This window comes from Lepidochelys kempii, chromosome 2 (assembly GCF_965140265.1).
Source record: "Lepidochelys kempii isolate rLepKem1 chromosome 2, rLepKem1.hap2, whole genome shotgun sequence".
Classification (NCBI taxonomy): domain Eukaryota; kingdom Metazoa; phylum Chordata; order Testudines; family Cheloniidae; genus Lepidochelys; species Lepidochelys kempii.
In genome coordinates, this window is record NC_133257.1 from 36,758,905 (window position 1) to 36,773,497 (window position 14,593).

Consider the following 14,593-nt stretch of genomic DNA (forward strand, 5'->3'; position numbering starts at 1 on the left):
GCTTGGAGTGGCGCGAGACGGTTGCCGCACGTGCGCGGCCAACTGGGACACTGCTACTACAAATCTCTGATTACAAGCGCAGGGTGCTAAGATACCTAAAGTGGAGCACCCACAGGGACACTCCTCGAAGAGCAACCATTTTTTCCAGGAACTAAACATATTGTAAATAAAAGACTGCAATAACTTAATAATTTTCCTGTGTTCATTTATTTCTGTGCTTTAAGTAAATAATCTACTGGTAGACTTCCCAATTATCTGAAAGCCATGACAATGTTTATGCATCATGTCCAAAATTCAAACAATAATCAACCATTTAATTGTTTGAGACATTAATTTATTTTTCTTGATATATTTTATTTTAACTATCAATGTGGCGATTTTAAAGAATTTTTATTCAGATACTGATAAACATATCCACTATCATTTCCTTTAATGACCATTTTATGTAGATAATAATGTACATCATATCAAAAACCTCTACTTGTCAAGTGTTCTCCTCCGGGTTAATGGCACAGAGGTCAAACTAAAGCAATGTTATATCTTGATACTGTTTTACAATTGATTTCACTCCTTTGTTCTATTTTAGGCAACAGTGCCTTGAGGGAAGATGAGCTGAACAATGACATTGTTTGCTGTATAGATACAGTGCATGATGGTTATAACAGAAACTTTTATAATTCCAAATTTTGCCCACTATAACCAGAGGCCACTCTATTCCAATGGGGTAGGACACATGACAAAAATGTAGGGACGTGAGCAGGAGATCACAGTGAATGAGTATATATGGTAGAAATCAAATATTACTCAAAAACTTGCATAGCAAAAATTTTATATCATTCTTGAGTGACTGAAGATCAGTTTATTTCGAGGTTTGCCTCTAGAAATAAACTAAAATTAATAAACAATCTGCTAGCAGTTTATTTGAGGTTCTTGGCCAGAGAGAACACAGATGTTTAATAAATTAGCATTTTACTGAAAATATTTCTTTTAGAATATATCGGGTTTGGCTAATAATAGAAAAGTTACCTTGGTTGTGGAGATTTATCTTGTAGAAAAATTAAGATTCTGTAACATCTCATTTTATAACAAATATTATCCATCATCTCCCCTACAAAAGTAACAATAGCCTCATAAAAAACACAAGATAGCTGTCTATTAACACACTATTGTTATAAGCAGAGAGAAAGCACTGAATTTAACATGCTTGATTTGAGAAATCTTTTTCCATGTGTGGTCATTATGTTGTGATAAATAGTGTACTTTTATTGTGTCTGGCTCCCCTCTCCCACTCAAAACTAATCTTACAAGTACAAGAAAATACTTTCTTGATTCTAATTATTTAAATAAATAAATAATCCACAACGCCCTCTGACACAGGCTGCATTTGTAACAAGTACCTGAAAGTCTGTGCTGTCACAGATATAATTCATGAAATCATGTGTGTAAAAAGCCAAAAATGGCTGAGAACTTAAAAATCTGACAGCAACACACCATGAACCCCAGTGATGATTAAACCTAGTGATATTCTAAACAAAAAGAACTCTCAACTTTGCTTGTAGCTGTTTTCATCACTTCACACTGACTCATCATGCATTCTAGGATATTTGGGGTTACTGTTTGTGCTGGTTGTGTTGATTTGTGTGTGGGTTGTATAGTGCTGGGAGACTTGGGTGTATTTGTGCAGCTGGTGAATCAGGGGTGTATGCTGTAGTGAGGTGTGTTTGGGATTATTGTGTGTGCTATTGTATAGGTAGTTCTGAAGAACTGTGGCAGTTGGGCCAAAGAAACCACCATCTGTGCAGTCTCCCTAACAGAACCAATAAAATAGTAGCCTGAAAATTAGCTGTAAAATAAGGATGTTGATTGGCTGAGTTACTTGTGATATATACCACAGTGGTCTAGGATTTATGGCATGGCGTAGATACATGCCTTGCTGTCGCGGGAGGCGGGGAGGGGGGGCAGGAATGACAGAACCTAGTAATATTCTGAACAAAAACATCCCCCAGCCATGCTTGTAGTAATTTCTATAGCTTCACACTGACACAACAGACTTTTGAAGCTACAGAGTGACACACTCTGGAATCTTATTATATTAAGAATACCATCCTCCTGATAAGTTATCAAAAGCCAGGAAAGAAGGCTTGCTCCTTTTCTCATTGTAGGCAATGAGAGTTCTACTAGGATCATCAGCAGGAGCCATTCTAAGGTGACTTTAAAAATTCTACCAGCCACTGATGAAGTGAATTACGTATATTCTCTCTGCTGTAAATACATAACTTTCTTTAGTAATAGTGGGTGTTACACATGTGCACCAAAAGAAAAAATTGTTTACGTATTTCAAAAAATAGTTTTGCAACTGGCTAGAATAAATTATGTATTTCTTTAATGTTAAATGTTATTTAGGGCACCTTGATATGTTTAAAATATGGTATTACTATATTCTTAAATTATCTTTAACAGCTCAAGTTGCATTATTATAGTAATAATGAATATATTATGCAACACTTCAAAAAATAAACCAACATGTCCACATGCAGAAATAAAATATTTATATTCTGGACATTTCTTTAAGCAAATTTTATAAACCTTGTTCTTTTGAAGGGAGCTTACTATAGAATACAATTGCACGAATTTTCAACTTGTTTACAAGACAAAATATTATAAACTCAGGCCCAAATCCTGAGGTACACTGAGCACCTGCAACTCCCAGTGAAGTCAAATAATATGAATCTACTTTTTACAGAAAATATACTAAACCTATTTGCATCAATCAAAAATGATGGGCCAAAGGCTGATGGGAAAAGGGGCCATAAAGCTGCATACGCTGGGCAGCTGAGGATGTCTTCAGTGTGAGGAATCTTTGGCTGACATACAAACATCCAGGACAGTAATGAAGATGAAGCATGTGAGAGCTGGGGGACAAAACATTCTAAGTCAAGAGGCTATACAATAAACTCCAAGGGGAAAGCAGACAAATTCACAGTCTATGTTTGGAAAATGCTATGAAGCCTTCCTCTTAGAAAAAGCCTTTCCAACATAACAAGAATGACATTCACAGGATTACTACCACCACTATATATTCCCAAAAAAATCAGTACCACAAGCTAAGTTTTTACCCCTAAAAGGGAAGAGAGCAAGAGACATGTAGTCCACTACAGACTCCATTACTGCTATTGATTTTATGTGGAAGATGCTCAGATACTATAGTGGCAAGCACTAGTATAAAACTCTAGACAGAATGAGCAGCTTCATGCTATTTCCCAGTCTCCCCCCGCAATCCCCAGCTGCAACAGCCATCTGCAGACCATAAATAAGCAGAAAAAAGTTAGGGAACCCAGCTAAATTATACCAGTGGCAAAATGAACTGAAATGCTAGCATTACTACTTAGGCTTCCGAACTGAAAAGTGAAGTGAAAGCTGCTTCATGGTGAGAATTTTGCAGTGTTAATAATTAGAGTCCCCTCAGGAATCAGGATGTCTCCCCTTTTATCAAAGTCCTAACTGGGAAAACACTGCAGGTTCTGTCTCCTCCTGTTTATCGAGACATTTCCGTACAGGATTACATTAACTTTTTCACAAATGTACCAATTCTGAACACATCACTTATTTCTTCTCCTCCGCCGCCTCTCCCTGCTAGCATGACAGAGCAGTTTGGGACATATCTTAGGGAGAAGATAGCACACTGGATGGCCCAAGTCAATCATTTTGATGGGGGGGGGTCTGAGTTTTTTCTTGAGCCAACCCTCACAGAGAAGACATATTGTCCCAAGAAACCTTTGTCAACTCAAAAAATCAGTTTAAAAACAAAAACCAAAACACTTTAACTTACTTATGTTACCACTTAATAAATGAGAAAAGTAAACTTTCAACTGGATTTTCCTTCTCCAAGTTTATCCGCTAATTCTTATTCAAATGAGAAAGTTTGCTTCTTGACTTTAGCAAAGCTTTTGACACGGTCTCCCACAATATTCTTGTCAGCAAGTTAAGGAAGTATGGGCTGGATGAATGCACTATAAGGTGGGTAGAAAGCTGGCTAGATTGTCGGGCTCAACGGGTAGTGATCAATGGCTCCATGTCTAGTTGGCAGCCGGTGTCAAGTGGAGTGCCTCAGGGGTCGGTCCTGGAGCCGGTTTTGTTCAATATCTTCATAAATGATCTGGAGGATGGTGTAGATTGCACTCTCAGCAAATTTGCGGATGATACTAAACTGGGAGGAGTGGTAGATACGCTGGAGGGGAGGGATAGGATACAGAAGGACCTAGACAAATTGGAGGATTGGGCCAAAAGAAATCTGATGAGGTTCAATAAGGATAAGTGCAGGGTCCTGCACTTAGGACGGAAGAATCCAATGCACCGCTACAGACTAGGGGCCGAATGGCTAGGCAGCAGTTCTGCGGAAAAGGACCTAGGGGTGACAGTGGACGAGAAGCTGGATATGAGTCAGCAGTGTGCCCTTGTTGCCAAGAAGGCCAATGGCATTTTGGGATGTATAAGTAGGGGCATAGTGAGCAGATCGAGGGACGTGATCGTTCCCCTCTATTCGACATTGGTGAGGTCTCATCTGGAGTACTGTGTCCAGTTTTGGGCCCCACACTACAAGAAGGATGTTGATAAATTGGAGAGAGTCCAGCGAAGGGCAACAAAAATGATTAGGGGTCTAGAACACATGACTTATGAGGAGAGGCTGAGGGAGCTGGGATTGTTTAGTCTGCAGAAGAGAAGAATGAGGGGGGATTTGATAGCTGCTTTCAACTACCTGAAAGGGGGTTCCAAAGAGGATGGCTCTAGACTGTTCTCAATGGTAGCAGATGACAGAACGAGGAGTAATGGTCTCAAGTTGCAGTGGGGGAGGTTTAGATTGGATATTAGGAAAAACTTTTTCACTATGAGGGTGGTGAAACACTGGAATGCGTTACCTAGGGAGGTGGTAGAATCTCCTTCCTTAGAGGTTTTTAAGGTCAGGCTTGACAAAGCCCTGGCTGGGATGATTTAACTGGGAATTGGTCCTGCTTCGAGCAGGGGGTTGGACTAGATGACCTTCTGGGGTCCCTTCCAACTCTGATATTCTATGATTCTATGATAGGCTATGGTACTTCTAGTTCATATACATAGCATATACATAGCATAGCAAAAATCATCATGTTCATGTACTGGTCTATCTAGAAGTTCTTGTATGTTATTTCCCATATGCTCTAGATTAGAAGACCAGTATGCAGCAGCTCTTCAAATCTGTATATTAGAGATGTGAATGTATAGCACTGCTAAATTAATGGTCAGTTAAAGAATATTTTACAAGTGTGTAGATTTCTTTCTTTTTTTTTTTCTTTTTTGCTTGTAATAGACACCTAACATCATGGTTATGCACCAACAGGGAATGCCTTACTGCCTTCTTCACCTAGTTTGCATTTCTCCCACACACACAGTCCCCTCTGTATGTTTCCAGTAGACATGCAGGTAGAATTCTGACCCTACTGAAATCAATAACAAAATTCCCTTCCAAAATTCCAATTCTTCAATTCCTTCAGCACCCCTGCCACACCTTCCCCCACTGATTTCATCTTAGGAACTTTAGAAACAAATCTAGCCACCGAACTCTCCCTCGTCTCATCTGCACACACACCCTATTTGCCAAAGACAACCGATCAATTGTAATATCTTTATACACAGGTTTTAGACATTGTAGGTATTGATGTGATGTATCTGAAATAATACAAAATACAGTACTTTTATGTCATGAAAAATATCACACTAGACTTTTTGTGTGAAGTTTTTTTTCATATTGCCTGTTAATAGTGAAAAAGCATTACAATCAAACTGGTAACCCTAATTCGTCGAAGTAGTCCCATTAACTTCAGATGAATAAAGGTTGAAGGATCAGACCCTTCGATGACTTCTGAATAATTGTAACTGAATCTCTGAAGAAACCACATAAATGAGTTTTCTTCCAATAACTGAATTTTATAGATGTTTATCTTCAGACAAAAATAAGCTTACAAAATCTAATACTTGTCAATATCAAAAGAACTTTTTTTAAATAATGAAAAAAAATGTAATATTAAATATTTTACCACTTCCTTCACAGATTGTCAACAAATTTTAAGCTCAATTAAAGGTGGTTAAAGTTTTTCACTAAAACTTTTTTGCTGAAAAATGGCCTTTTTTCCAAAACATAAAACTTTCATAAAAAGTTTTGTTTTCCACTTTTTCATTGAAACTGAAAATTGCAAAATTTTGCATTTGTTTCACACATTTATCCTCCTTCCTTTTCATTACTGAATACAACAGAATGAATGATGTTTTGTTTCCCCACACACACTTTTTCATTCTTCTCCTCCTCCATTAGCCATTTTGTAACTTTTCAAAATTTCCTCACCTTTGAAAAGTTGCAGAGTCGACAAAACACACACACACACACAAAAAAAACCTGGACACCATTTTACTGTACTCAGTGACAAAAAAAAAAATAGAGGAGAAAGGAGAAAAAAATAAAAAATTTGATTTCAAAATATATTTTGGCCAAAAAGCAATTTTAAAAGGAAAAAATTTTGAACCCTGCAAAACAGAAACAACTTTGAAATTTCAAAATTTTTCCAGAAATTGTTTTTTCACTTTTTGACCAGCTCTCTCCCCTGATCTAGGAGCCCTGCTATCATGACTTCAGTGGGAATTGTACATATACCAGAGCAGAATTTGGCTCATGTTCACCATGACAAATCTCAGTGTTTTACGTAATCTCGTAGCATAGTGAGCTGAATGTAAGCAGTAACTAACACAGTTGTATTTCATGAAGAAAAAAAATGCATCTTCTATAAATTTTACCAGAAATCTATGATTTTAGGATTACAAATTATACACTATCCTGTAGAAATTTTTAAAAGGATGAAATCATAGTTGGATTATGACTACTCTTCAATTTTTCCCCTTCCTTTTCTGATTCTAATTGCCACATAGTAAGTCATGCTAATTATTAGACAGCTATTATAATGTTAGAAGTGAATACTCCTCATAATAGATCACTGGAAAATACAGCCTACAGTACAATTAAGTGAAATTAGATACTTCAGGTATCATAAAAAAGTATGAATAAAACTGAAATAATGTGTGTGTGTGGAAAAATATAAGTAATACAAATATATAACTTTATAGCTAAACATTTCTGCTGCTGTAGTTTAATTGTCAACATTTCCATTATTAAGTCTTTTCAGGAGGTTATTGCTTTCCTTTAAAAAAATTCTGGCTGAAAGGTTTAAAAGTTTCACATGAAATTTTGCATATATGTATGTCTGACAAAAAAATTACAGTATAGATTTTATCAAATTTATTTTTTAGCCTTTAAGTGTATAAAAAAAACTATTTGAGTGCAAAATTCTCAACTCAATTGTCTGGTAAAAGTGGGCCCTCACTTAATTTACATATTTCTCTTTGCCAATCAAAGCTCTGAAAGCAAAGGCAGTGTCAGCTTGTAAAATGCTCTTATAAGGATATTATGAATGGGAAAGTATTTTACACACACTCTCCAGTATGTTTTAATGCTATAGAGACATGAATTAGTCTATAGAGAGCAGCTTACTTACGTCTGGGGCTCCTTTTCATTTTGTTGTTTTTGCTGTGGCTGAAGAACGTTATTTACCAGCTCAGTGATCCCACTAAAGGGATCATATATATATATGAAAGTAGTTATGAGCCAAATCATACAGCCTTTTCTAAAGAATGTATGCAAGGATTGCAAAATTCAGGGCTTAGTATACCCAATCCCACAAATTGTTCTCCTGTGCAATTTTTTAAAGATTCTTATGTTTCTAAATATATATTTTCACAATAAACTAAAACTGCCATTGCCTATAATAACTAAAAGAAACTCAGCTAAATATATATCTAACAAAGGGACCGGACAGGTCTCTGAAAAATATATAAAAAGGAAATAATAAAAATGCATGTTTTAAAACTACCTAAGCATGTGCCCAAAAAGAGTGTAAAAATTAATTATATAAACCAACAAGACTTTTTCCCATAAAAATAAGTAAATAAATAAAATAAAACTCCATAAATTAAAAAGCTATAACATTAGGCTGTAACACTTAGAAAAATCTAGGAAATTTGAAATTAAAGTTATTCTTAACTTTCTTCTCTTTTTATTTGTGGCTGCATGGTTTAAGTTCAACTGTAATTTTGAATCTCCTCGCTTTGCCAGGTTCTGTTCAACCTTAACATTTTCAAATGGCAAAAACAGTTAATTTCTCATATGGTTCTCCTTAAAGGAAATCCATCGTGGCATGGCACTGTAAAAAGATCATCAGTGAAATCCTGGCTGCAGTGAAGTCAACTGCAAGACTCCCATTGACTACAATAGGACCAGGATTTCACCTCATATCTGTCAAAGCTCAGAAACTTTACAGATATTTCAACGTCATGAAAAAAATGAAATGGAAAACTCCCAGCTCTTCAGATGTATGATGTATATTTTATAGCATTCTATGTATGACCCATATCATAAATACTGGTTTCAGAGTAACAGCCGTGTTAGTCTGTATTCGCAAAAAGAAAAGGAGTACTTGTGGCACCTTAGAGACTAACCAATTCATTTGAGCATGAGCTTTCGTGAGCTACAGCTCCGATGAAGTGAGCTGTAGCTCACGAAAGCTCATGCTCAAATAAATTGGTTAGTCTCTAAGGTGCCACAAGTACTCCTTTTCTTTTTATCATAAATACTGTGTATCTACATAGATATGCTACATATAATACTACATATCTGATCATTCAACCTTCCCATGCATAGAACTCATGTTAACTTCAATGGAAGTTTTTCAAAAAGAGTACTTGCAAGGAAAGGCATTAAATGGAGCAGTGAGAGTTCCTAAGATTCTCTCCCCACCCCCATCTAATCAACTCAATTGTCTGGTAAAAGTGGGCCCTCACTTAATTTGCATATTTCTCTTTGCCAATCAAAGCTCTGAAAGCAAAGGCAGTGTCAGCTTGTAAAATGCTCTTATAAGGATGTTATGAATGGGAAAGTATTTTACACATACTCTCCAGTATGTTTTAATGCTATAGAGATATGAATTAGTCTACAGAGAGCAGCTTACTTACGTCTGGGGCTCCTTTTCATTTTGCTGTTTTTGCTGTGGCTGAAGAACGTTATTTACCAGCTCAGTGATCCCGCTAAAGGGAAACCACCTGTTTAAATAAGCAAATAATGTGACTGAATAACCAAATAAATCATACTAGTTTAAGTGTTTTCTTACCCAATAATAATAGAAATATACAGGTGGAAAAGCTACAGCCAATGGGAATGTTAGCTGCAATAATAAGTCAGCCACTAAGAATGTAAGGGAAATAAAGTTTTACACTTAACCAGGCCACAAGCAGGCAGCAAGAAACTACATCCAGCTAACATGTGGATGAAGTAAGAAGCTGCAGGCAGCTTTCTTACAAGCCAATCAGGAAGCAGATGACAAACTAGCTGCAGCCTATCAGGTATTAGTGAAAGCTAATACCATCAAAGGTGCAGAAAGCAGAACATGGCAAAGGTAGAAAAGTCAAGCCTACTGTACTTTTAAGATATTTTACTTACTGTGTCGGTTGTGGTTTTTGTTCTTCTTTGACCCTAAAAAAATAAGTTTGCACAACTGAGTGCAGTGTACTGGAAAACAGTTTCTATCTGCAGTTCTATAATCTACATCCAATGGGGAAAAATAGTTTAATTTTGTATTAAACTAGATTTACTTAATACTTGTCCATATAGTTGTAGTGAACTGTATTCTTTTTTAACTTCCACTAAGACTTAAAAATGAGGTAGTGTAACATTAATATCTAAAATTGAGTAGAGGGATGTACTGTGATTGATTTCTAATCTTTAGACAGAATAGCATATTAGAATATTTTTAGAAATATATTAACCTACAAAATTGAAAAAGGTAGTGTTTTAATCATAAGTTAATATATTAATATTTTATACTTTTATATTTCTGACAGAGAAAAATTTTCAGGGTCTACATGTATAGTGAAATTCTCACCGATTGTATTTCAAAGTGAAGTGAATCTAGTTTCTTGAACCAGTAGATTAAATTAGAAGATAAACCTTTAGTTCACTTTCTAAATTACATTTCTATTTCATAAGCATCAGTGTACAGTACAGCTATGAAAATTAAACAAGTCAGTTTTGTTTGAATAAACCTTACTAGGACTTGAAAAAGGCTGACAGCTATTTATTACCCACAATAGCTATTGAACAATTCTAGTAAGGTCAAATGTCTTTAAGAAAACATTTCAGCTGAAGTACATGCTTAGCTTTGTGCATGCTATCCAGTGCTCTAACACCACCTAATTACACTCGCATCTCACACAGCAAAGACCACATATACACACAGGGTCCCATGTAGTGAAGTACAGAAAGTCATAGAAGTTTACTGTAACCTGCGCCAAAAATTCAAGCAGTAGCCAAGTGTTTTCTGCTTTCTATGATGCCATAGTGAATTACTACTGTGAAAAGGTTCAATGAACATCCACAAAAAGCAAACCTAGGAGAAAGAAAAGGAGTACTTGTGGCACCTTAGAGACTAACCAATTTATTTGAGCATGAGCTTTCGTGAGCTACAGCTCACTTCATCGGATGCATACCGTGGAAACTACAGAAGACATTGTATACACAGAGACCATGAAACAATACCTCCTCCCACCCCACTCTCCTGCTGGTAATAGCTTATCTAAAGTGATCATCAAGTTGGGCCATTTCCAGCACAAATCCAGGTTTTCTCACCCTCCGCCCTCCCCCCCCCCCCTCCACAAACTCACTCTCCTGCTGGTAATAGCCCATCCAAAGTGACCACTCTCTTTAAAATGTGTATGATAATCAAGGTGGGCCATTTCCAGCACAAATCCAGGTTTTCTCATGCCCCCACCCCCCTCCAAAAACCACACACACAAACTCACTCTCCTGCTGGTAATAGCCCATCCAAAGTGACCACTCTCCTCACAATGTGTATGAAAATCAAGGTGGGCCATTTCCAGCACAAATACAGGTTTTCTCACCCCCCCCCACCTTTTTTTTTCAAAAAAACACACACACAAAAACTCACTCTCCTGCTGGTAATAGCTTATCCAAAGTGACCACTCTCCCTACAATGTGCATGATAATCAAGGTGGGCCATTTCCAGCACAAATCCAAGTTTAACCAGAACATCGGGGGAGCAGGGGGTAGAAAAAAACAAGGGGAAATAGGCTACCTTGCATAATGACTTAGCCACTCCCAGTCTCTATTTAAGCCTAAATTAATAGTATCCAATTTGCAAATGAATTCCAATTCAGCAGTTTCTCGCTGGAGTCTGGATTTGAAGTTTTTTTGTTGTAAGATAGCGACCTTCATATCTGTGATTGCGTGACCAGAGAGATTGAAGTGTTCTCCAACTGGTTTATGAATGTTATAATTCTTGACATCTGATTTGTGTCCATTTATTCTTTTACGTAGAGACTGTCCAGTTTGACCAATGTACATGGCAGAGGTGCATTGCTGGCACATGATGGCATATATCACATTGGTGGATGTGCAGGTGAACGAGCCTCTGATAGTGTGGCTGATGTTATTAGGCCCTTTGATGGTGTCCCCTGAATAGATATGTGGGCACAGTTGGCAACGGGCTGGAAATCCTGGGCACCCCATCATCTCAGGCATTGGCACCCTGACAGCAGGATTGTCTGGCTATGTAGACTCCCTCCTCAGGCCCTACGCTACCAGCACTCCCAGCTACCTTCGAGACACCACTGACTTCCTGAGGAAACTACAATCCATCGGTGATCTTCCTGATAACACCATCTTGGCCACTATGGATGTAGAAGCCCTCTACACCAACATTCCACACAAAGATGGACTACAAGCCATCAAGAACACTATCCCCGATAATGTCACAGCTAACCTGGTGGCTGAACTTTGTGACTTTGTCCTTACCCATAACTATTTTACATTTGGGGACAATGTATACCTTCAGATCAGCGGCACTGCTATGGGTACCCGCATGGCCCCACAGTATGCCAACATTTTTATGGCTGACTTAGAACAACGCTTCCTCAGCTCTCGTCCCCTAACGCCCCTACTCTACTTGCGCTATACTGATGACATCTTCATCATCTGGACCCATGGAAAAGAAGCCCTTGAGGAATTCCACCATGATTTCAACAATTTCCATCCCACCATCAACCTCAGCCTGGTCCAGTCCACACAAGAGATCCACTTCCTGGACACTACAGTGCTAATAAACGATGGTCACATAAACACCACCCTATACTGGAAACCTACTGTCCGCTATTCCTACCTACATGCCTACAGATTTCACCCAGACCACACCACACGATCCATCGTCTACAGCCAAGCTCTGCGATACAACCGCATTTGCTCCAACCCCTCAGACAGAGACAAACACCTACAAGATCTCTATCAAGCATTCTTACAACTACAATACCCATCTGCGGAAGTGAAGAAACAGATTGATAGAGCCAGAAGAGTTCCCAGAAGTCACCTACTACAGGACAGGCCTAACAAAGAAAATAACAGAATGCCACTAGCCGTCACCTTCAGCCCCCAACTAAAACCTCTCCAACGCATTATTAAGGATCTACAACCTATCCTGAAGGATGACCCAACACTCTCACAAATCTTGGGAGACAGGCCAGTCCTTGCCTACAGACAGGCCCACAACCCGAAGCAAATACTCACCAACAACCACATATCACACAACAGAACCACTAACCCAGGAACCTATCCTTGCAACAAAGCCCGTTGCCAACTGTGCCCACATATCTATTCAGGGGACACCATCAAAGGGCCTAATAACATCAGCTACACTATCAGAGGCTCGTTCACCTGCACATCCACCAATGTGATATATGCCATCATGTGCCAGCAATGCACCTCTGCCATGTACATTGGTCAAACTGGACAGTCTCTACGTAAAAGAATAAATGGACACAAATCAGACGTCAAGAATTATAACATTCATAAACCAGTTGGAGAACACTTCAATCTCTCTGGTCACGCAATCACAGACATGAAGGTCGCTATCTTACAACAAAAAAACTTCAAATCCAGACTCCAGCGAGAAACTGCTGAATTGGAATTCATTTGCAAATTGGATACTATTAATTTAGGCTTAAATAGAGACTGGGAGTGGCTAAGTCATTATGCAAGGTAGCCTATTTCCCCTTGGTTTTTTCTTCCTCTCCCCCCCCCCCCCCCCGACGTTCTGGTTAAACTTGGATTTATGCTGGAAATGGCCCACCTTGATTATCATGCACATTGTAAGGAGAGTGGTCAGTTTGGATGAGCTATTGCCAGCAGGAGAGTGAGTTTGTGTGTGTGGTTTTTGGAGGGGGGTGGAGGGGTGAGAAAACCTGGATTTGTGCTGGAAATGGCCCACCTTGATTATCATACACATTTTAAAGAGACTGGTCACTTTGGATGGGCTATTACCAGCAGGACAGTGAGTTTGTGGGGGGGGAGGGTGAGAAAACCTGGATTTGTGCTGGAAATGGCCCAACTTGATGATCACTTTAGATAAGCCATTACCAGCAGGAGAGTGGGGTGGGAGGAGGTATTGTTTCATGGTCTCTGTGTATACAATGTCTTCTGCAGTTTCCACAGTATGCATCCGATAAAGTGAGCTGTAGCTCACGAAAGCTCATGCTCAAATAAATTGGTTAGTCTCTAAGGTGCCAGAACTACTCCTTTTCTTTTTGCGAATACAGACTAACACGGCTGTTACTCTGAAAACTAGGAGAGCGGTCTGTGAAAAGAGTCAGTGACACAGCAGGTAGAATATGATATCCTGAAAATATTTCATAATTTACTACATCAGAGACAAAACATACAGCACAGAATCAATAACTTCCTATCACTGCTTTGCCTCTTTAGTATATTACAATATCACACACACATACACCCCACTATGTTAAAAATAAGTTACAGTTGAAAAATCAAGCATACAGATGCAAAAGTTAGGAAATGTCTAAATTCAGTTTCCTTGTGCAACCTTAATTCACCCCATATATTTGTAGTGAATTGTACCTGTGGATTATAATTAAGTCTTTAATCACATGATCAAATACTATTTTTTTCCATATGACCTCTACCTCATTCAGTGCCCATAACAGACAGTGCCCCTGAATTGGTAGCTATTCAATAGGTCTTTGTATACTTCTTGTTCAATGTAAGGTCCAAGCCTTATTTACCACATGCCATCTCTGCATTGAATACAGCATAATTACTTTCCACATGGACTGTTCTATGGTCCTCAAAACAAATATTAATGAAATATTCTTCACCTCACACTTGTAAAGTAAAATCATCATCTTCATTTTACAGATGGTCAAACGAAGCACTGAGCAATTAAAACCAACATTGACATAAATGGCTACTAATTTTGAGTACACAGTTTGAGTCTCCTAGGAACTGATTTTTCAAAGTATTTAACATTTTATATATTCAATGCACAGCCCTGACGGACTTCAATGCAGTTGTAAGAACACTTCTTCAAATCTGACACCAGGTGGCTCTAGTTGGGCATACATAAAATAAAGGACACACAATTAGTGATCACCTCTGAAA

The 14,593-nt window shown here is 38.2% G+C and overlaps 1 protein-coding gene across 44 annotated transcripts in view; it reads right to left on the minus strand.

Moving 5' to 3' along the window:
* RIMS2 (regulating synaptic membrane exocytosis 2) overlaps positions 1-14,593 on the minus strand; it is a 748,357-nt gene that overhangs the window by 618,239 nt on the left and 115,525 nt on the right. For 33 of the 44 annotated variants that reach the window (XM_073330341.1, XM_073330373.1, XM_073330345.1 and 30 more), the window contains exons 2-3: positions 9,572-9,604; positions 9,088-9,174 (exon numbers count right to left, since the gene is read on the minus strand). The exons of 9 other annotated variants lie outside the window; for them this stretch is intronic. In XM_073330341.1, the coding sequence (XP_073186442.1) occupies positions 9,088-9,174; positions 9,572-9,604 (120 nt within the window). Of the gene's footprint in view, positions 1-7,574; positions 7,640-9,087; positions 9,175-9,571; positions 9,605-14,593 lie in introns of those variants that run through there. 2 more of the 44 variants (XM_073330353.1, XM_073330374.1) reach the window with 2 other exon arrangements.